Source organism: Micropterus dolomieu, linkage group LG13 (assembly GCF_021292245.1).
Source record: "Micropterus dolomieu isolate WLL.071019.BEF.003 ecotype Adirondacks linkage group LG13, ASM2129224v1, whole genome shotgun sequence".
In the NCBI taxonomy this organism is placed as follows: domain Eukaryota; kingdom Metazoa; phylum Chordata; class Actinopteri; order Centrarchiformes; family Centrarchidae; genus Micropterus; species Micropterus dolomieu.
This window is the reverse complement of record NC_060162.1, coordinates 13291032-13314886: the sequence shown is the minus strand read 5'-3', so window position 1 is coordinate 13314886 and position 23855 is coordinate 13291032. Positions and strand designations below refer to the sequence as shown.

Genomic DNA, 23855 nt, shown 5'->3' with positions numbered 1-23855 from the left:
AACCTACAGTAACTGGCTACTGTAGATCATCACAGTGTCAGATTCAATGGCTACACATTGAAGGTAAAATAACGCAGATTTTGCATGATTTACATTAAACCTTTGCCGTCTGAAAGCATGTAGATCTTCTATTTTCCCACATTTTATCTTACTCTGTAATCTTATTGTCTGCAGCTCTTGTTTTTTGTATCTATCATTTTGTTTTTCTCTTGTTTCCTTTGAGTGATTTCTCTTTCTGCTGTCTGTCATTTCTCCTTTTGCCGTGTTGTCTTCCTCTCTGTGGTTTTTCTGCTTCAGGATGAGATCATGGTGAGTATTGTGTGTCTGTGTGTGAGTGTGTGCATGTCTGCAGGTAGGCTTTCATGCGTATGTGCTCATGTTTTTACGCTCTGCATATGTCGGGATACATGTATATATGTTTAAACTTGTTTGTCTTTTGTGTGTGCTGGTTTATAATTGATAGTGGATTTGTGAGTGTTTGTATGAATGTGTGTATGTGTGTATGAAAATGAGCTTCATAATTACCAGTGGATGGGCAGGTGGCTGTGGTGTGGGATGCTTGGCTGCTTCCCTTTCCTCTCTTTTTCAGCTGTGTCCTCCCTGCAGGCACACACATTTGCACTCATACACACACTTACGCTGCAGGATGACAAACGCACTGTAAAATGCTATCCTACCCCGCATCTTTCAGTCTTGTTGAAAGGCTAAGTTTGGAGATGCTTATTGTGACTCCAACAGTGAGGCACAGTTTGCTTTGGCAATGATGAAACGCCTGCCGGCAGCAGTTTGTACTGGATAAAGAGTCAGTCACTCGTGTGTTCTTGAATTGCAGGAGAAGACCAAGAGAGAGAGATATCAAAAAGAGAGAAAAGAGATTTTCTTTTCTTTAAACATTTTTATTTACACGTCACTAGACTTCTTCCCTCCGTCAGTGGGCAAGACATATGTCACCTCCGTAGTTTTCATATGTCTAACAACCACCCAAGTTGGGGTCATAGGTTAGGGGCACATTGTAAACAAAGTGGTGATCTCCACTTCCTGTTTACAGGAGTTGGCCCCGCAGCTTCTGTTTCCCCTGATTTAACACGCTCCTGACCTCCATACTGAAAACTGTGGCACCCCCCTAAAACCCAAGTTTATGGACTTAAGATTAAGTATGCTGATGGAAAGTTACATTGCTGTTTAATCTCTTGGATCCATCTTAAATTCTAGTCCAGATCTGAAACTGTCCCCAAGATCCCAAATACATATGCTGAATGACAGGGGAATGTGCACAGGCATGCACATGTAGACATTTAATATTTTAATATCAGGGTGTAAGAGAGAATGTTGTATGTTGTCCAGATTGTAAAGCCCACAAGAGACAGATGTGTGATTTTGGGCTATCGATGAAAAGAGTTATGCCTGCTCACTAACTCCAAACCCAATTTTATCACTTTTATTACACTTTAACATAAGTGTATATCAAAATGACAATGAAAATGTTGTCAGTTCATCCCCCTGAAGTTTGATCACTCCACCATTTCTATTCAAGAAGCACATAAAGAATAAAATAGTCAGGCTCCTGCATTTCACTGCATGATCTCAAAAGGTTTGACTTGGGCCAGTCTTGTTGTAGACTCCTTACTTCCCTTGGCCCCACCCTGCTTGCTGTCCCTTTGCTGCCGTCCCAGCAGCCGGCTGTAATGTGCTGGTACTTGACGATATTTGTGTATTTGGCCTTTACTAAATGCCCTGAGTTGGCGTAGCTATGTAACGTTCTCTCCACATTCTCATTCAGCCGGAGAGAGGAGTTAGCGATCGGTTCAAGGTAAATAAAATGCACCCCATGTACTGTATGTGTCTATAGTTTCTGTATTAGGGAAAGAATGAAATACGAGAGAAAAAGAGAAAAAAAGAGTGAGAGGAATGTGTTTATAGTCTTGTAGGTGAGCATCACCCTGCTGTTGTTTGTGGGAGTTTCTTCATATCTCCACTAGAAGCAGTGTATTACATTTACCTGTGGTGCTGGTGTATGTACATATGTGTGTTACATCCACAGGCTGACAAATATGGTGTTAGTTCAAATGTGTGTGAGAAATAATGTAAATTTTTTGTGTCTGTCTGTCTCACAGGTGATCCGAAAGGGCTGGCTGACCATCAACAACATCGGCATCATGAAGGGAGGTGCCAAGGAGTACTGGTTTGTCCTCACCGCAGAGTCCCTGTCCTGGTATAAAGATGATGAGGTGAGACACTGTGCTGACACCGTCACACACACACAAAAAAAAATATGATTGTTTGCACCTGCACGTTTCTGTATTTGCACAGTCAAATCTTCAATGCGTCGACAGCTGACATTTGTTTATCTGCGTTGTGGTGTTGTCCAAAGAACAAAACAGCATAAAGAATTGGTAAAATAATATGACAGCACACACTAGCTTGTTGTAGGGCAGGAGTGCTTGGCAAAAAAACAACCATTGTCACAGTGAAGAATGAACTGTACCAAATGACAGGCAAAAGTACTCTTTTATTATTAAAAATAATTTCTTAAAGAACCTTTGACATTTTTGTAGTTGCATGACAAAGGATTATTGGTATGCATTATTGAGAAGGGTTGTAGCTGTGATGATGTCTATAGCCATGGCTGTGGTTTGGTTAGTTTATAATGGGTGTAACACTTAAGCAGGGGTTGTATGTGTACAGTGAATTGACATTAGTTGGGCTGTCTGAGCATTGTACTGAAGCTACTGTATTCCCGAACCCCTGTGTTGTATAACACATCTGTCATATTCATAGCACCATAGATGCAACCACAAAAGTGCATGTTGATGTCTAATAATCCCTGAATCCCAGGGATTTTTAATAACTGAATTGTCATTGAAACATCAGTAAGCCACACTGACTGTTGTGAAATAATATGATACTAAAACTGTGTACTACACCGGGATATTACATTTTATTATGAGAGCTACAGTATCTATGTCTTTACGGCACTGTGGTTGAATCACCTAAAACTATGCATATCATTTTAACAACAGCATTTTTACAATATTCATTCCAACAAATTACACTACCAGGAGAATTATATGAGTTGGATCTGAGTGTTTATTCTTCACAAGCTTCCACCACCGGGACATGCAGAGTTTCTTTTCCACTTTCTGGTCTAAATTTCATTCCAGCTCATCCCACTGGCAAAAATGATTATTGGTCCTTTCCAACGCAGAGATGATTTGACCCGGCGTGCTTTGTTTCTGGACCGACTGGTCAAAGCGGTTGCAGAACTATTAGGAGCTAGCCACAGTCTCACTGTCTCCAGGCCTTACCCACAGCCGCTCTGCTCGCTGACATAAGTGTGTGTGTGTGCATGCGCAGCATTGAGAAGGCCCTTTATAAAGAGTCAGACCCCCCAGCATGTCAGACCCTGAAGCTGGCACACACATGTGCATACCAGAGGCCCCTGCCCTGCCCTGTTCACCAATTACACACACACACACACACACACACACACACACAAGCTGCTTCTAATAAACATACTTCATTTCAAAGAAGGGGCACAGAGTAAGAGAGAGAGTGGATTTTAGGGGAGGAGGCAGGAGTGTCTCTTGTTAGCTGGTTAGCAGCAGGAGTAACAAGGAACATGTGAAGCGGGAGAAGGTGGGGGAAGAGAGGTGGGGGCACAGAGGGGGGAGAGAGGAGGAGGAGGAGCAGGAGGAGGAAGAGGAGAAAGTGCTGGGATGGACCTTTTGCTTTTATATCACCCCTTTTTTCACCCCTCATTTCCCATCGCTCACTTATACGTCCTCAAAGATTTACCAAACCAGAGGAAACTCTTCTTCACCCCCGCTCCCATCTGTCTGTCCGTCTCTACGTTCTCTTTCTGCCTCAATCTTTCCTCATCAACCTCTCCTTCTCTTCTGTCCCCTCACTCCATCTTTCCCTCACTTCTTGTACTGTATATTTATTTGAACATGGAGCTGCAAGGGTGTGGGGAGACCCAAAACCAACACACACACACGGTGCTGGTGTTAAAGCTCAGCGCCGAGGCTGGAGGGCACACCAGCACTGCAAATGACTTTTAAAAATAAAGACAAAAGAGAAACTTTTCATTTTGTTTTCTATCCAAGCTGAACATTTTTACATAGTCCAGTCACACAAGTGCACACACACACACACACACACACTAGAGGTTAGAGTACTCACGAGGGCATTAACTCACATGTGCACCTGGGTGGATACTTGCCAATATACACACAGTTGATAAAATGTTGGAAACTGTTTTATGCTTAGATTTAAAAAAGGTAACACTGTATGCAGAGAAACGCCTTTTTGTTTGTGCATCTTTGTGTGTAGTTTTAAATTTACATATAGAATTCACATGTTTCTTCACACCAACTAGCAAAACAGTGCAGCGCAGTTTTATTGACTGCCTCTTGTCATGGGGAAAACCCTTGCCGCAGCCTGGTAACACACACTCACAGAAACACACATGCACACACCACCCCCAGACACTAATAATAACTTTCAACCCAACTAGTGGTGCCAGGATGTTTTGGTTAGTGTGTGTGTGTGTGTGTGTGTGTGTGTGTGTTAGTGTGTGTGCCCCTAGAAACCTTCTGGTCTGTATTACCACAGGACATACCAATTCTTTGAATCAGGCTGCTCTGTAGCTTAAAGCTTCCCCAAGCAGAGAGAGAGAGGGAGGGAGGGAGATGTGAATGGAGAAAAAATGGTTGAAAAGAAAACAAAAATGTACATACCAAGAACCACACGACTATGATTTTATAGCACATGTGATTCATATATCCCTTAAATCTAATTTATACAATTACACATTTCACACAGAAACACACAGATAAATAAGTTGCTTTCCTTTAGTCACTTTAGGGTGTATTTATCTGGGGTGACCCTTTTGGGTCTTTGTATGTCTGCCCGGGTTTCCCTGATCCTTCTGTAAAGCTGCCAGAAAACCAGACTCGCCTGGTGATCCCAGCTGTAAACATCCTGGGGGGAATCAGCAGACGCTGCTTTCAGCGCATGCACCAGAAACACGTCTGCTAGACAGTATGTGTGTGTGCATGTGCCTTTTTGCTGAGTTTGTGTGTGTGTGCGTGCGTGCGTGCGTGCGCGCATGCACTTATGTGTTCTTGTGTGTATGTTCCTGGGGCCGTGACATGGTGGCAGGGCTCTAAATGGAAACAGGTTGGTTTGCGGTTTTCATTCCTGCAGACGATGCTCTGTGATGGGACACCGTGTGAATGTTTCTGCCGTCTACTTTGCTTTTGTGTACTTGAGAGGGAGTTCAGAATGGTACGCTGTGGCTTCGACTTTATCAAAAACAGGCGGGCTGGAAGACAAACTGTGGCCCAGATAAAGAGGTAGAAATGAAAACATAATGGAAAAAGACACAGGGGGTCTATCTAAACTTGTAACGTTTCACATGACATCACCTACAAACACTAAAGCCACACACAGTGTTTTTTTGGCAGAGCTATACAAAGACTCGTAAAAATGGCCAATAGACAATGCCAGAGTGACTGCACTTTCAACATTTTTGTATGGTGGCTTCCTGCTTTTCTGCACATTACATGGTCGTTTGAGGTGAAGCAGCCACAAGTTGATGCAGGGAGGGCAGAGATGTAATTGTACATTTTGGTCAAGGGTGCAGTACGATGCTGGGGGTTTACTGTGTGTTTTGGTTATCTTTTTGAGTAACTGTTCTTTTTTTCATCGTGTGGTTGAACTTTTTCTGGCTTCAGTTCTCATTTAGAGCTTCGGGTTTTTGTAGAAAACTAAACAACATGTTGAGAATGTCATCAACCATCACTTGTATTTATGTGAATGTGCGTCAATATGGGATTTCCCATTTTGTGGATTAGTATTTCTTTAATCTCTGTGTAACTTGCTTGAGAAAAGAAAACTAGAAACCATGCCAAATAGATATCCAAACAGCTTTATTTCAACTATTTAAATCTATTTTTACAGTTTTATTGTCATCAGCTTTCTCTATTGGTGCAATGGTAAATCAAACAATACAAAAAAAACGATACAGAAAAAATGTTTTTTGAAAAATGTTTGAACTTATGAATCCGTCACTCATAAATCCAGGATAGGCGAGGGCCAGGCCTCTGCAGTGGAGCCTTTGGGTGCTTTATTTAGGCTTGTGCCCAGGCTTGTCCAGATGGATGAGTGGCGATGCTGGGTGTTCCCACAGCCTGATGTGCCTGTGCCTGCTGGATGGACGGTGAGTTGTCCTGTGCTTCCCCGGTCAGCCTAACCAATGTGCAGACTACTGTACAACCACTACTTCCTGAACAGGTAGTCTGAACACTGGGAAGGCGGGCAAGGCGGCTGAAGGCTGCTGTGGAGAAGGTTTCACTGACGCCACAAAGATGTTTACAGATTCACTGACACACACTCTAAACTACACTCACTGCGATTCCAGTATCAGACACTTGAGTCCAGCTCCTTCTGCTCTCAAAGTCTGACTGCTGATTGTGGCGGGCTGGAGGAGAAACAGCTTGCAAGGAATGGATATAGGGGGCCGGCAGGGAGGTGAAGGAGGAGGAGAAGAAGGAGAGGTTAAACAGATGTGATAGCCACTGATTGGCAGATTCAACGACATTCCCTCCTGTTTCCCGCTGTGAGAGGCTGCATTCCAGACCAAGAAATGCATTTTGGGTATTTCTCAACAACACAAAGACATGTTGAAGAGTAATAAATCCATTTGATAAGTCTGATTATTTATTCAGTGAATAAAGTGCAGTTTGCAATAGTGTTGGTATAATGTTCAATTAGTCATTCATTTTTCTTCAACCTGAGAATGACTTTTTGAGAAAAAATCAACCTGAGCCCTTTCTAGGTCTGGTTGCTGAAAATGGATTAAAGCAGGCGACAGATGAGCACAAATGTATAAACACACACTAAGGGTCAGCTAAACCTAAACTTGGTTTGCCCCCGCTGAGCCCCAGGCCACGAATAAATAAAGAAAAAAACTGGATATTTGTCAACAGTTTAAAAAACTGGTAAGGTGAAGCTGTCATTAAAATATAAATAAAACACCCAAATGCCAGCTCATTGGTCTTCAAGTGCTTTAGTCTCTCTTGGTTAGAAACTTATCAGTGAATAGTGTGTGTGGTTAGCTGAGATCATACAAGTCTGACCCAACACCTCCCACGCAAACACCGGAATATGTAACCTTTCGTCTCCTTGACACATGACAAATAGAAAGAAATTTCTCCTTGCGGAGGGAATACTTGCGACTTGACAATCTCCGTTCTCTTCTTCTTAGCTTGCTGTCTCGGGCGATGCCACTTCTTCTTGGCGGGTATCTGTTTTGTCTCCTTCTTGATTGGTTTGCCTCAATTTATCTCCCGGCATCCTTTCATTCAATATTGAGGCAAAGTCAGGCTGATCGTGTCCAAATGCTGCTTCTGCAGAGTTTGGATATGTCTACTGAAGCTTCCCGGAGCAACAAAGCCGTCCCCAGTGGCGAGCAAGGTGGACCGGCTGGAGGCTCGACGTGGCAAGGGACTGGCCATCAAGCTTCCCCTTCGAGAGGCAGAAGGAGAAAAAGGAACGAGAGAGAGAGAAGAGATATGGAGAGAGAAGGAGGAGGAGCTCGCCAGCCCCCCATTTTTCCTCTCCTCTCTTCTTCCTCTCTCCCCTCCCTCTGTCTGGCTCCCCCCTCTTTCTTTCTTTTCTGGCTTTTAGGGAGAAAGTGGAAGGTCAAAGGTGAACAGGAAGTGAGGCGCATTCATTTTGCGTGTGTGTTGTAAAGTTTGAAAAGGGAGTGAAGGATTGGCTGCAGAGGGAGGCAACTTTTTAGTGGAAGCGTATGTGGGCAGATGGGAGGATGTCTCTGCGTATGCGCGCTCACGTGGAGGCATATGTGTGTTTCGTAAAACGTCTGCATGTACTTACCTTCTATCTAGTGTATGTGCACATCTCTACTTATGGTACATGTGAGTGTATATGTGGCTTCTGAGTGATGGATGCGTGTGTAGGAGTGGGGCTGGAGGAGAGTAGAGGCTCCATGGTCTTTGTAGCAAGGGCAGGAATGTCGGCGTTTTCTTGGCAAGCAGGAGGAAGCCTTGTAATAACTCCAGATGTGCAGCCCTGTGGTCTCCATCTCTCTCTTGCTCCCTCTGTTTTTACTTCTAAAGCTGATTTCCTCTCCCTGTCCAACTCGAATAAAGAGCCCTTTATGCAGCTCTGCAGCCTTCCCAACACACACACACACACACACACACACACACACACACACACACACACACACACACACACACACACACACACACACACACGGAGGGGGGGGAGGGGGGGTGGGTGCGGGTGAAGGGTGACATACTACTGGTAAATCAGAACCAGAGCGAAAGAGGGTGTGTGTGTGTGTGTGTGTGTGTGTGGAGAAGAAGAAGAAGAAGTCCCAATTGCGAGAAGATTAGTCAAAGTTTGCCTCCTTCGCCTTCTTCATTTCACACACCCACATGCACTCACACACACTTTAGGTTTCCTTCTTACCTCTGGCAGACAGGCGTAATCAAAGCTAGCGTTTCCAGGTGTGTGTTTGTGTGTGTGTGTGTGTGTGTGTGTGAGGTAAGACCATGTGTTTGTCTTAGCTATGGTTTCAGAGCTCCGACCTGAGCTCCAAATCAAAGCAGGCACAATCCCATGACAGATGAGTCAGCAGTACCCGCAGAGATGGAGGGATGTGGAGGCAAAGTGAGAGAAACAGGGAGGAAAATGGTGATAAAAGCAGGAATTAGCTTAAAAAAAAAGGAAATGATACCCAGCAAGCGCAGAGCTTCAACAGAAATGAAAAAGGTTGCTGAGAACCAAGACAGAAATCCGTCCTTATTATTGTTACAGTTAAGTTATGGTGTAGGGATTGGAAGGAGTGAATTTTAATGGGTGGGTGGGGGGAGCGCTGCGGTCGCACCAACATTGTTTCCACTGTTTGGATGACCAGGCAGGCAGCTTCCTTTTCAAACTCTTAGTCAATAAAGACATACTGAGAAAGTATGCACACACACAAACACGCACACACACACATCCAAGTCTGATCTGTGATTCCATGCCGTGAAATAGTGCTGGTTAATATTGTCATGAAAAACCTCATGTTTCTGTTTTTATATTTTGATATTGCATAAAGCGGACAACTCCGTCAGTTAGTGTGGGTGTAATAGTATATTTCATGTGTTTGGCGAGGCTAAGCATGTGAACTCCATACTGTAGATTTGTGTGTAACCCGCTAGCCAAACCGATAAAGGCCAACAGGAGACTTAGGCGACTCATTTACAGCTTATAATATGGCAAAGACACAATTTGTTTTTCATGCGAGTGTCATCAGTCATCTAAGTATCAGATAGCCATGTCAAATCGGCATTATTCTTGTTGGATAACATGATTGCTAGCCACATAATAGCATGTTTTTTTTATTTTCTTTCTCCCTCATAATATCATATGATTGTTGTTTCTTTGTTGAATTGAAAAATCAAGAAAATGTCCAACATTCTTCACAACATATCCAAAAAGATAGGGATGTGGTCAAAGAAATGGGAGAAATATTCATATCCTTTAGTTAAGTAATACTTAAAAAACAGTATTATCAGCAAAATGTAAATACTTGTTCTGCAGAATAATGGCCCCTGATGAGTAATGAGTGATATTTTACCAAGTTGTTAATACTGATTCATCACTGTGTGACCATGACCGGTTATTTAAATGAAACTATCTGAGACGTCTGAAACGCTATGAGAAATGGTCAAGTTGGCGTCTCTATATTTGCAGCCTTTTCAATGTAAAGAATTTCAGGCTCAGAGATAAAAGACACCGCCTACACGAAGGTAGAACAAACAGAGTTGACAGCTAAATGTCAGTGGAAGTTATGAAATCGACTGAAATTAATGAAAGTGAGCAAAAGAGAATAGATGTAGGAAGATGTAATGATGGAAAATGTTAACAATGACACCAAAACCGTTAATGAATAAATTACTGTGTCTCAAGTAAAAGAAAACATGGGGTTAGAGGTTGTTAAAGAGAAACAAGAGATGAGTGACGACCGCAGCAGGTCAGAGGGAGCAGGGAGGTACACGGGGTGGTTTACCGATAATTCAGAGTGTATCCTGCCTGACTGATGAGATAAATGAGTCATGTATGTTTTTCTTTCTGTAAATGATAATTTCTTTCCCCTGATTGTTCCCCCCATAATCCAGAGCATAATGTCATTACAAAAATCATTAGAGAAATAAAGTCTGGGATTGCATTTATTGCATCTTTTGGCATGTTTTACACAATCCGTGTATGTGTGTGTGCGACTCTGCAGGCTCACTTCCTTCTTTGAAGAAGTATTGACAGATATTTAAAGATTACAGCGTGTGTTTAATAATGCATGGAATGAACTTTAGTATGTCATGTGTTATATCTTTTAAATAATATATTATCATATGTAGGTGTGTGTGTGTGTGTGTGTGTGTGTATATATATATATGTGTGTATGTATGTATGTATGTATATGTATGTATGTATATATGTGTGTATGTATGTATATATGTGTATATGTATGTATGTATGTGTGTGTGTGTGTGTATATATATATATATATATATATATATGTGTGTGTGTGTGTGTGTGTAATTACAAATCTTTAACCTTGACATAAGTTTTTTATGTTCATAAATAACACGTTTTACAAGCGTAAATTTACTCTACATTTGTAAAGTAAAGAAAAAACAACCTCTCCTGTCATGTCATAAATATATTAGAAACACACCCTCAGTGTAGTATGCAGGACAAGTTTGATTTAGAAGAACATTTTAGATTCTGGCAGTTCATTTTACAATGAAATGTACTGTGATGTATTAGTAAAACACATACACATACATGTTAGCACCTTTACCAAAAAGTTGCACATGAAATTGAACCCCATGTGTGACCTCAAAGCATGTTTACATTTTAGACTCAGGTTGGTTTACATATGTGAACATTTTACCTTGATGGATTCTGACATCACTTTACCTCAGATGTGAATGCTTCAGTTATTAGATGCACTTTCATTTTTCTTTTTTGCACCAGACATTACATCTAATAATAGCTGTTTCGATGTGAGATTTCCTGGTGTCATTTGTCATTTTGACATAAATTTCACATGCTCACACATGAATATGAATAAATTCAAATTTCACATGACTTTTTAGAAGTCAGCTAGGAAACCTGAGGAAGCTGAGAGTTTTCTGCCAAATATGCACAGACACTAAACACACAGGTTGAACAGAGCTCAGACAGCAGTCGCTGGACGTGTGGGGATTTTCATGTGTTTATGTGGTTAGTGAGCTGCGGTGCCCCCTCCCTTCTTCTTTTACTCTTTGGTGGTCGCCAGTGATTGATCACATGTCCCAGCTAGCCCCTAGGTTGTTAAGCTGACCCTCTGCAGAAGTAAACGCAGAACAGATAATTAACTGTTTGCCAATTAGCTGCTAAACAGGAAGGTATCACTGACCAGTCAGACCTGTGTTCAACCGGACAAAGCAATGAAAAGCAAGTTCCACCAGCCAAACAAAACATGTCATAGATTAAAGTCAGATATTTTCATTGAAAGAAAATGTTCGAATTTATGTTTTTTATTCCCATTGAACTGGATTGGACATTTCAGATTAGATTTGCTTTCCTGAAACATTTGTCTGTAGCTGACGGACAAGACAGAAAACTTTTGTGTCTGCAGTGTTATCAAGTAGCACTTCCCATGATATATGAAGTATTAGAGAGTGTGGACACTGGCAGCCTGCCTAAGGTGATTTGTTATGAGCATTATTGCAACCTTGCAGCCTTGTAGCTCAATGAGTCATCAGCAGCTGTGTGTTTTTACACATTGTCCCAGAATAGCTCTAATCTAGCTGTTTCCAGTTGTAATTCTCTCAGCTAAATTGCTTGCCGTTCCTGATTTAAATGCTGGCAACATGTGGCCTTACTTTAAATAAGGTTCAAACGGCATTAAGTCAAATTAAGTTTCTTCAGATGCTGTTTCTCAAAGACATATTACTCACAGACCAAACACAGATTTTGCTTGCGCTAGTGGGATTTTTGATGACATGTAGACTCAGTAATATTGTTTAAAACATTTTCTTCAGGCAAAACACCATTATGTTTAGAATAATGATTTTCTATGAGGCATTTTATAACAAACTTATTTGCCAAAAGCTCTTTATACATTAGTTTAACTGGACTGAACTCACCTCTAATTTAGCATTTAGTGTAGACGCTAAACAAGCTTTTCCACAAGTCCCATCCTTTTTATGTATTTCCCCATCCCATTGTGTAAGACTCAGAAATGCTCTGTGTTTAATTTTTTTTCAAAGACGAAACTCAACAGGCGAATGGTAGAAGAATGGAGGGAAAGGAAAATGGAGGGAGGTGAGGAGGAGGGTTGTGAAAATTGCCATTGGCTGCCACCCAGGGCCCGGTCTTTGTGGTAATGAAGGGTTAGAAGCAGCGTTATTGCTCCCAGATGCCGTGCGGCTTCTCCGCAGCCCTTTGATGCATGGCCCAAGTCACCAGGACTTTTCTATCAGACTCCCATCAACATACACACTACCACACTCACGCATACACACTAAGGCATGCAGCCTCTTAAAACAACGTGGATGCCGTAAACGACTATCTTCTTGGTTTTGCCCACCAAACTACTCAGATTTGTTTCAAAGTGTTAATTGGATATCACTTGTGTAAGGTCCCCACGTGTGTGTGTTTCTGCTGTCCATACATACTGTAGCATTTCCGTGTGTGTGTGTGTGTGAGGCCATATTTCATCAACAGTGAAATAGTGTTTGAATCTTTTAGATTTTTTTGGATGGTGTGCAGAGCGGTGATGTGCCTTTTATGAATCCAGAAGTGAACTTCCTCTGGCTTTTTATAATGAGCCTGCTATTACTCACTAGCAAAACAAAACCATGGAAAGTACTTTGCTCACACACTGCTCCAAACACCACAGGTTAAATACCAAGTGCACTGCATGTGTGTGTGTGAGTAAAAAAATGGTGAACGTTTAGAGGTTCAGACAAAAAGGAGGCACTACACACATGTTCTTCAGGTGTAAATAAAATACTTTATTTAACCATTTACATAAACAACCGGTGTGAAAATTTGTAACATCAGTAATATAGGTGGGTGAAGGGATGAGAGAAGTGTGCAGTGTAATGTAAGGTGAAAGGGAAAACCTGAGCTGAACTTTTAAAGGTTTCAAGCAGAGTATCCCAGGTTAAAGGGTCAGATCACCCAAATTATAAAAAACATTTTTTCTCAACTAACTCTGGTGTCTATCTAGGTTTCCTAAATATTCCATTAAAATAGAGGTGACTGTAATTACCTCCGCCATGTTTTTGGTGCCATGTGTGGTTTCTTTCTGACAGCAGGATTACGGAAAACATACTGGCACGATTTTTAAGAAACTTGGTGGAAGTGTATAGCATGGGCCAAGAGGAACCTATTAAATTTTGGAGCAGAATCCGAATCACAGAGCGGATAACGAGACATATATAGTGGCTGTGCTTACAGACATGCAAATCATGGGAGACGGAAGATTGGCCTTGGTGGAGGTCTGCGCTCTCTGAGTGCCCTTCTCGACTCATTTTGTGCTGCTCACTGAATTTAGAAATGGTATTCAAAACATTTAAGAGCAGCATCTCTTTCCAGAATTAGTGTCCCACAGAGCTCACCGTTAATGGTTTTCAAATTTGTTTGGTGGAAAGTACTTTTGATGAGTAATGGACAATCCACAGAAAAACTGATCAACCTCCTCTCATGTGTGGCTGCTGTGAATAGACAAAACAGATTAACTGTGCATGAATTTATTAAGCTTCCTGTCACGTGTGAGTCACCTTGCTGACACAGTTCCTCATAATAAGTAAGTGGGCTCAGCTGGTGGTGGGTATACTGTAAGGCCTGCCACACCCAGAGTATCTTTTGCTACTGTGTTTGTGTATTTAACTGTGACATAAGCAGAGCACCATTGACATACATGATGATGAATTGTATAATGTTATAGTAACAGGTGTTTCTAATATTTTGTCCAGCCTATTTATATCAATGAGGGTAGGCTAAGTAACAGAAGCACCTTTTTGCAGCAATATAGTTCAACAGCACCACACCACCAATGCAGCCTCCAAAATAACCATATAGTTGAGTCAATACCTCTTTATAACAGTTTCAACAAAAAATAACATTGTAACTTTCATGAAGGTACGTTATTGGAGAACCATATTAGACTGCATTAATTTAAGTTAGGTGTACCTAATAAACTGAGTGCATATTTTACTGTGGTTTACACCAAGACATCAAAGGCAGTTTTGTCACTAATCTCTGTAGCAAACATGTAGGTGTGGAGGAAGAATTGTCTGTTAATTACTCATTTCCATGTTTAACAACCATATGTGTGTGTGTGTGTGTGTGTGTGTGTGTGAGAGACATAATTCTAATATTATCATGTCATTGTGACATCACATGGAATGTGATGTCCACTCTGCCAATCAGAATACATAACTCATTAACTGACAAGAGTCATTTCAAGTTATTGACTGTCAACAATGGGTAATCAAGAGACACAAGACAACTTGCATTATTTCTGGAAAGACAACAGTGCCCAGACGACTCTGGAAATCTTTCGTAACAACTTTTGGTCTATCATGGAAGATGAGACCATGCAGGCTCATCTCAATGCAGAAGCCTACAAGGTGGCTGATATGATTGCTAGAGATAGGGGCAGTCAGATGAAGGCCAAGTCCAAGGTAGACCACCAGACTTGTGAAAACCTTGGGAAGGAGAGCTTCTGGTCTGTCATGGAAGATGAGGACATGCATACTCATCTCAAGGAGGAAGCGTGCAAAGTGGCTGACTGGATTTACAGAGGGTCAGGTAATCAGCGGATCTCCAAATACAAGAATGAACGGGGGACTCTAAAAAAAATCACAGTGCAAAACTTCTGGACCTTGATGGATGATTCAGGACCATTCAGGACCATCTGAGACAGGAAGCCTTTAAGGTAGCTGAGATAATTGCCAGAGACTTGGCGTCTAGCTCTCAGGACAGTCTCAGCAGAGTGGAGGGTCAAAGTCCTGCTGAGGTATCCATCCCTCAGCCGTCTTTCACCTCTACTCCTTCTCCTCTGATTACAGCGAAACCATTTCAACCCACCCAGGTAACACAGTCTTCTTCAAAGACTGCTGAAGACAAGCAGCGACTGAAGTCGTTGTCCAATCCTAAAAACAGCATGGACCATATCTTCATACTGCTCAGCTCTTATGACTGGCAACAAAAACTTGATGGTTTAACATCCATTCAGGATCTGGCAAGTAACCACCCAGAGAAACTGAAGGCCACACTTCGTAAGGTCTGCGTAGGCGTCATAGAAGAGGTTAAAAACCTGCACTTTACGGTGTCCTGCACTGCTATGGCCACCCTGGGTGAGATGTATGCTCACCTCCAGAGGGCCATGGATGACATGGTGAAGGAAACAAGCCATGCCCTGATACTGAAAGTGTCTGAGTCCAACATCATCATCCAGCAGCAGGCAAATCTTGCATTGGACACCATGGTTCAAAACTGCAGCCCTGGTTGTACCATGAACGCCCTGCTGAATGCCGGGCTGAGTCACTGCAGCGATGCAGTTAGAGCAAGCACAGCCCAGCACCTCAGCCAGTTATCTAACATACTTGGAGCCACATGGACCCTTACAGGTGGCGAGAACTTCACCAAACGCTTCCTCATTGCTGTGAGCCAAATATGTATGGATGCTGCAGCGGACGTGAGGCGCCACGGACATGACATCGTCAAAAACATTTCCACCCACAGAGCCTTCCAAAAGCAGTGGAAAGAGGCTGTCCCAGAAAAGAACAGACACTCGCTGGAGGGACTCGTGAAGAAGCTGAAAACGGCAAAACTGAGCCAAGGCAAAGGACTGTAATTATATTACAGTGATTAATAATAATTGTCAATAAATGTCATTCATGAATTAAATATACCAAATGAGACTTGAGTTCTTTAATCAAATGTTTTAAAGGTTTAAAGTAGAGTACAATGTTATTTGAAATCCCCCCAAAATTAAACATAATTAAAAATAAAAAGGGATATCTCTTGATTGCAGGTTGTAACATGTAGTTTTTAGTTCATTGATTGCAAAATTGTTTGGTAATACACACAATATTCACTTTTTATAGCCTGACTTGTAGAGTTCCCTTGTGTCAAAATCTGGATTTAATACCTTAATTGCTGCATTTCAGTTAATATGTTTATGTGGTGCAGATTCACATGCACAACTAAATGTATGTTAGATCAAAATAACCTAAACTAATTACCACACAGCAAACCAAGGGATGGTTGTATTCCAGCACAGGATTACTGGATTGTTTCTCACAATTTGCGCCTTACATGTTCTCAAAAACTTGTTCTGCATTCAGGAATCTGCACTTCCAGATCTTCTCACGACCATGTACACGCAAAACTTTGTATTTCATTCAGGCTGTTTCCATGGTGAATGTAGCAAACAGAAGGGACGTCTCCTGACAGCCCAGTAGTGGTTTAGCCATCACAGATCTATACCTCACTGGCAGTGTTCATGTGTGGGTCTTTCTGTCTGTCTCTTGGAAGCTGGTAAAATGCTGCGGATAAAGGTCAAATAAAGTGTGTGGGTCTTCCCCATACGTATGTATCTCATAGGCATAACATGTGTGCATCTGTATGTGTGTGTGTTTGTTTTCTCATGTGTCCCTGTGTGCGTGCTTGTTACCGTCTGCAATCTGTACGTTTGTCTGCTATTGCCGGCTGGCTTTTATGGGAGCATATGGGAAAGCACTCAATTCCTGAATTCCCTTAACACAGCTACGCGCACACACACACACACACACACACACACACACACACACACACACACACACACACACATAAAAACACACTGCTGATTGACAAAGAAGGGAAAACCCCTGATTAGCTGTCAGAAGTGGGCAATCTGTGTGTGATATTGCAACAGTACTCATACTTTGTCTTTTTCTGGCAATTGTTGTTTATAGGTGCGTCAAACCTGAATGCTCCATTCTCCCGCACATCCTCCGTACCTTTTTTTAGCAATAACCAGCAGATAGTGGGTCTTATTGTCTAGCTTGTATTATCATTTACTTTGTGCTTCTGTCCCTGGTTTAGTTCAGTTTCTCTGTACTTTCCCCACAGCATGCACCCCCCTCCACAAATCTCCTGACTGGATTTACTGGCCAGAGGAGAGGAAAATGTATGAATCAGTCCAAGGTTGCTCACTCCCAGGCAGAGTGAAAGCCAGAGAGCAGGGGAACAAGGGGAGAAAGAGGGGAAAAAAAGATGAAGAAAGAGTGAGAAAACGGAGAAAGGCCAAGATGGAGAAATACTGAAAAAACGAGAGACGGAGGACGGGGACCTCTTTGCTGCTATAAATGATGATGTCAGCATTCAGCAGTCGGGGTGACTGCTTGTTTAGTTTTTCGTATAGCGGACGCCTGGGTGTGCCGTCGCTGCCAAATGTGTGTGTGAGTTTTTACATGCATTTAGGGGATATGACCATTTGGCTGCACAGGTCATAAATCCTTTGATGAAGGAGTTTGGTCACACACACAACCCCCTGTCTCCTTCTCTCTCTGTCTTTCACGCACACATTTTCTCTCTCTCTCTCTCTCTCTCTCTCTCTCACTCACTCACTCACTCACTCACTCACACACACACACACACACACACACACACACACACACACACACACACTCTGGGTTGGGCAGGGCAGTCCCGTGGTTAGCTATCCAGATGGTTTTAAGGTTAGTTAGAGACTACGCTCAAAGGTGCTGTTTGCAACCAAAATAGTGTGTGTGTGTGTGTGTGTGTGTGTATGTGCATGTTTAGTGTGTGTTTATAGAAACTCACTCACCCTGTACTATTTTTGGCCTTTCTTTAAATACAAATTTTACAGACGATAAAACATTCACACACACATGCAAATGTACCCTCGGTAAAGAAATGTAATTTTGTAACAAAAAGACTTATAATCACATCGTGTGTGTGTGTGTGTGTGTATGCGTGTGTGAGTGAGAGTGCTGGCATGTGTCAGACTGTCTTTGAGGTTCCCTTATTCATAAATAGTTGGATGTCTGGATATCATATGTTGTGTGTAGATTTACAAGTACAAGAGATTTCTACATTGGAACGCGGTTTCTCTCTCTCTCTCTGTATGTGTGTGTTTCTCATTTGTTGCTCGCCCCCCTTTTTTCTTTTTTACCCTACACAACTGTAATCAAAACCACAGACTCGAGGACTCTGTACGACTTTCCCATTCGTCTTTCTTGCCATTTTCTTCCCTTTTTTTTCTCCTGCTGTTAAATTTAATATGTGAGCGTTTACCCCTGATTTCCCCTGAGTTCTTTCATCTGCTTTCTTTTTTGTCTCTTTTAATCTAGTTTCTGTTTATTTTTTTGTTGATGCTGCAAAATCTTAAAATAATAGGTTTGAAGTGAAGTACGGTATGAAGTAGTACATTGATCAGCTCACAATAATTATAATGCAGCATTGACTTTCTTTTAAAATTTTTGGTCTAATACATAACGTCAGTGCAAATACTGTACATGACCATTTTTACTCTTTAGCCAAATTCCTCACCCATGGAACAGTCAGCCCTTTTCTTTCTCTCCCTCACATGTACAACCAGTGTGTTTCTCTTTTGCCTCCTGCAGGAGAAGGAGAAGAAGTACATGCTGCAGGTGGACAACCTGAAGCTGCGCGATGTGGAGAAAGGCTTCATGTCCAGCAAGCATATCTTTGCCCTCTTCAACACCGAACAGAGGTGTTATTACACATCAAGATGCATACACACCGCAGATATACAGTTAAAATTAAATCTCTGATGTCCATTCTTTGTTCAGAGTGCAAAATGTTATATGCAAACACACACAATGTGCAACAAACACAATTAACTTTAAACCATTAGCCTTAGCTTAGCCCCATGATTCATGTGATTTTTGTGTAAAATTTCAAGAGCTCTCAAGTCAGAAAGGAGTTTTAAACCTTAAAAAATAATAGCCCACTATAAAAATATTCCATTACAAGTTAAAGTCCTAATTTAAAGGGGCTATATGTAGTTTTTCAATGAAATTAATTATTAATAAATGAAATTTTCATTGCCTTATTGTCAGTGGGCTCAAAACTCACTTAGACATCGGGTCAGATTCAGCCCTGTGCGCACTCCCAAGCCTCTCAGACTACAGCAACAACACTAAAGCTCACGAAATGCAGTCCACTAACACCATAAAACAACCAGCTCCCAGTAAAACACAGATTCCACGTAAGGATACAAAACAACAATAAAGAATTATGTGCTGAAGCTCATCAGACCAAACCAGTTCAGATGATGTCGAATAAAAACACAGTGAACTTCAGAAAGGCTGAAGAAACACAGAGAGTCACGTTAGTTGCTAACGTTATCCAGTGCAAAGTTGTGTAGCTTTCCACATTACTTCACCAACTTTTTAAGTCCAGCTCAATAACCGTTTCGTTATCATCCAATACATTTAAGCTGTGCTGACATTGCTGAGCCTCTGGTGATAATAAGTACACAGATAGTAAATATAGGTACTGAAAAGCAGCAGGCACCTAACAATGTAGCACGTTGGCTAAATGCAGTGTAATGCAATGCAATGCAATGCAATGTTATCATGCAACAAGTATCTTAGTTCAACCTCAAGCTGAAAATATTACTGTAACAGGGCAGTGGGAGTTTACCCGAGTTTCCAAAATGTTGTAGATGTTTCCCTGTCTCTCTATAGCCGCTCTCACACTGCTTTTTTTCCCGGGAGTATTGTGTCAATATCCGGCTGGCTGCGCTGTATGAAAGGTAACTTACTGAGCCGGTGTTGAGCTGCTTCTGAGACGGGAACGTTGAAGTAACAGAGCCTGAACATGTCTGGAGAAAAGCCACAGCCTGCATGCTGGTGTTTCTGCGTTTATTGCAGGATTTCTGTATGAAAGTGGTTGTGTTTTGGATTATGCTCGCTCATGAGTTCAAGCGAGCACGCGTACAAGCACACACCTGGTTGCAATCTTAAAACCGCACCGCTAGTGGCTGCTGAAAACTCCATAATGCCCCTTTAAAGATTTACTTAAGTAAAAGTATAGGCGTATTGGCAACAAAATGTACTTAAAGTATTAAAAGTACTTATGATAGAACTTAATATGCAGTTTTGCCCCTGTCAGTGTTATATTGGTGGTTCATTGTTTTGAGCATTAAAACGCAAGAAGGACTTGAGCGGTGTAGTTTGCTGAGGTAAACAAATTTTACAGCTTAATATACTTTTGTGTAGTTTCATTCTGTAACATGATCGTATGTTTTGAATGTCACATCTCAAACTGTATGACATAAATGGAGGCAAATATTGTACTTTTTACTCCACTACATTTATGTTCTTTGTACGTCTACTCCACCACATCTTGGAGGCAAATATTGTACTTTTTACTCCACTACAAGATGTGGTGGAGTAGACGTACAAAGAAGCACAAAAATGTAACCACTCAAGTTGATTACAAGTACCTTAAAACTGTACTATAGTATGTAATATGTAAGGATATATACTTGCTCAGGTGACACTTTTTGGGTATAAAAAAATAATATATAAAAACATTAAGAAGATAATTCAGCGTTTTGTTTTGATCTCATTGTGTGACAGGAATGTGTATAAGGACTACCGTCAGCTGGAGTTGGCCTGTGAGAGTCAGGAAGATATTGATGCTTGGAAGGCCTCCTTCCTCAGAGCGGGAGTTTATCCTGAGCGGGTCACAGTAAGTATTTGTTTTTTTTGTATACAAGCTAAGGTTAGGAAATGTATATAGCAAGTTGATATTTCTCCTGTAATGATTAGATCGATTGCAGCCATATGCAATGTGAAACTAGATGCAAAACACAACACACTTTTACGGTAACCAAAATAAAAAGTAAAGCAAATTATTGTTTATTTATTTGTTTTGTTTTACATGAGTTGTCTAGGCTGTTGTTGTGATGTGTATTTGGAGTCTATTTTAATGTTGTCAAGTCTCTCATGTGACACCGGATCTGTCCTCTTTTAATGTCTGTTTTCTTCATCGCTTCATTGCCCTTATAGGACAAGGAAGGAAAGGTATGTTACTTTGGTCTGCATCCTTCATCATTTCTGTGTTGTTAATGTAACGTTTTGCCCTAAAACAATGATTTGGGAAGACTTTATATTTATTTGTTGGCCATGACATTTGACATTATCTTTGATGATTAATGCTTGACCATCTTACATTACTGACTGACAGTAATCAAAAGATCTTTAGTGACCAGCAGAACCACAAATTATTTTTTTCTTTGCATAATCAATGTTTATGTAATATTTTTATCCAACTACTTCTAAAAACATAAATGATATTATTAAAATATAAAAGTACATTGCACATAGCATACATAGCAAACAAAACCCAATTAGAAATGAAAAAAATTAGAAAGTTTTTTTGCTGTTCCCTGTTGCAAAGCAGTGTGAACTATTCTCACTCTTTATGTAGTTTAAAAGTGTGGGACAATTCTTTTATCTTGTATTTTGTATGTACAGTTTGCTGCTGAAGCTAGACAGAAGTTAAACTCCGTGTCCTCTGTCCGCCCTCCTTCATTTGTCTCCACAGAGTGACGGCGGTGATGAAAATGGCTCTGACAACTTAATGCACAGCATGGACCCACAGCTGGAGCGGCAGGTGGAGACCATTCGTAACCTGGTTGACTCCTACATGGCCATCGTCAACAAGACCGTCCGTGACTTAATGCCCAAGACCATCATGCACCTCATGATTAACAATGTGAGTCACTGGTGCGGGTGACTTGTTAAATGCAGGTGTTCTTGTTAAATGTGACACGTAAAAGACAACAAAACCAAAATAATGTTATGGCTATTTTTCTGAATTATATATGTTGAAAAAAAACGAGAAACTTTACACATAGCATCTCTCTCTCTGTTTGTCCAGACTAAGGAGTTCATCAATGCAGAGCTGCTGGCCCACCTGTACTCGTGTGGTGACCAGAACTCTCTGATGGAGGAGTCTCAGGAGCAGGCCCAGCACCGTGACGAGATGCTGCGGATGTACCACGCCCTGCGGGAGGCCCTCAGCATCATCGGTGACATCAGCACAACCACCATAAGCACCACCATGCCGCCTCCCGTGGATGACTCCTGGCTGCAGGTGCAGCGGGGGAGCCCCGTAGGAAGGTAAGGCCCGATGAGTATAGAGCAGAATGTTTTAACCATTATAGTAACTTTTTTTGTGGTTCAATACTAATAATTATTAATATCAGGTAAAATATGAGCATAATCAGAGTTATTTTATTTTTGTTAATGTAGTGGTTCAGATTGGTCAGTATTTTCTCTTTTTTCATCAAGGGGGGGCGGAGCCTACCTCAACGTGCATTGGGAAACCACTTCTACCGCTTTAGGCTCCATGCTTCACTGTACTGAGCACCCAGTTCAAAACCTTCCATATATCCCAGTGTTCAGCAGCTCATGGGGAACAGCAGTTGTGCTGAATATTTGATAAGATTTGACAAATATCGCGGGGGATTTTTATGCTACTTCAATTTTAATTTTAAATTTGTCAGGTATCTCCTAAACTGTCAAAGGCATTTTGCCCCAAATCCCTGTTTACGTTTGACTCTTGGTTGATGGCTGATGGCTGACAAACAGACTTTGGGGATAGCACGGGGGCCTCCTAATTGGTGGAGGAGTCACATTTGTCACATCTCTTGATTAGATTAATGGATTGATGAATTGAAGGATTCATGGATTGAGGCTTTATTTAGCAATTTTTGTGGTGCAAAGAAATTGGACAGAAAAGGGGGTTGTATGTTGGGGTGATTGAGGGAATAATCAAGTGATCTGGGCTTATAGTTGAGAAAGGGAAGAATGCTGAGACAGTAGAGAAACCTGCAAACAACTACACTATGATTATTCCACTAGAGTGTGCATTTTCTCTGCTCTTCTTCTCTCTTCTCCTCCAGGTCTCCAGCCACCAGTCCAACTCCAAACCGCAGGGCTCCACCGGGACCTCCGGCCCGCCCAGGCTCTCGTGGGCCTCCACCTGGGCCTCCTCCTGCTGGAGGACCCCCTGTCCCGTCTCGCCCGGGCGCTTCTCCAGACCCTTACAGTGGGCCACCACCCACTGTGCCCTCCCGGCCTAACCGCGCACCCCCAAGTGTGCCCAGGTGAGTGAAAATATGAGAGGTCTTTCAAACAAACAGCTCTCTTTCACACCAACATATTTTACAGTGTGTTTCAGTTGGTCTTACGAGGACATTAACATCCAAACCACAGCTAATAATATTATGACAAGCTATCCAACCTGAAGTGTGGATACTCTCTGTTACTAAGGGGGATGTGAAGACACCTGGATGAGGGGATAAAGGAGGTAATGAAAGTGGAGAGTACTGGTTGTGATAGAGGATAGAAGACAAATAGATTGATAGAGATCCCTAAATAGATGGATAGACCTTAATATAACTCATGATCAATGGATTATTTTCCTCCTTTTCTCTTGGTTTGGGCAAACATTTGATTTACTTCCTTTCAACTAGACTTGTTGGTACCTTTCTGCCACCACTTGGAACTTTCAACACACTGTCAGGCATCACCAGTGATTGCTAACACTCCACTATTCATCGCTTACACCCACCTCACCGCTGTCCTCATCTGACTAATTGAGATGTTTGCGCTTTAAAGCAAGTCAGTGACTGGAATGGGCGTTAGAGGGGACTGAAAAAAGTGTGGGTTTTCTTTTCAGTTCTCCGTTAACTGTATCTGGCTTGTGCTTGCCTGTGTTTGTGAGCT

General features: G+C 41.7%; 2 protein-coding genes across 8 annotated transcripts in view; one reads left to right on the top strand and one right to left on the bottom strand.

The window, feature by feature from the left end:
• Positions 1–23855, top strand: part of dnm1a (dynamin 1a) — a 56194-nt gene that overhangs the window by 27823 nt on the left and 4516 nt on the right. For 4 of the 7 annotated variants that reach the window (XM_046066051.1, XM_046066056.1, XM_046066049.1 and 1 more), the window contains exons 14-21: positions 298–309; positions 2115–2228; positions 18711–18820; positions 20697–20808; positions 21129–21143; positions 21667–21837; positions 22003–22244; positions 23030–23233. In XM_046066051.1, coding sequence (XP_045922007.1) covers positions 298–309; positions 2115–2228; positions 18711–18820; positions 20697–20808; positions 21129–21143; positions 21667–21837; positions 22003–22244; positions 23030–23233 — 980 coding nt within the window. The remainder of the gene's footprint in view (positions 1–297; positions 310–2114; positions 2229–18710; positions 18821–20696; positions 20809–21128; positions 21144–21666; positions 21838–22002; positions 22245–23029; positions 23234–23855) is intronic. The other 3 variants (XM_046066053.1, XM_046066050.1, XM_046066054.1) reach the window with 3 other exon arrangements.
• The window catches only part of golga2 (golgin A2), a 34018-nt gene continuing 27864 nt past the window's right edge, over positions 17702–23855 (bottom strand). Inside the window, exon 29 of the mRNA XM_046066045.1 lies at positions 17702–17741. The gene's annotated coding sequence lies outside the window, so the exon portion shown is untranslated. The remainder of the gene's footprint in view (positions 17742–23855) is intronic.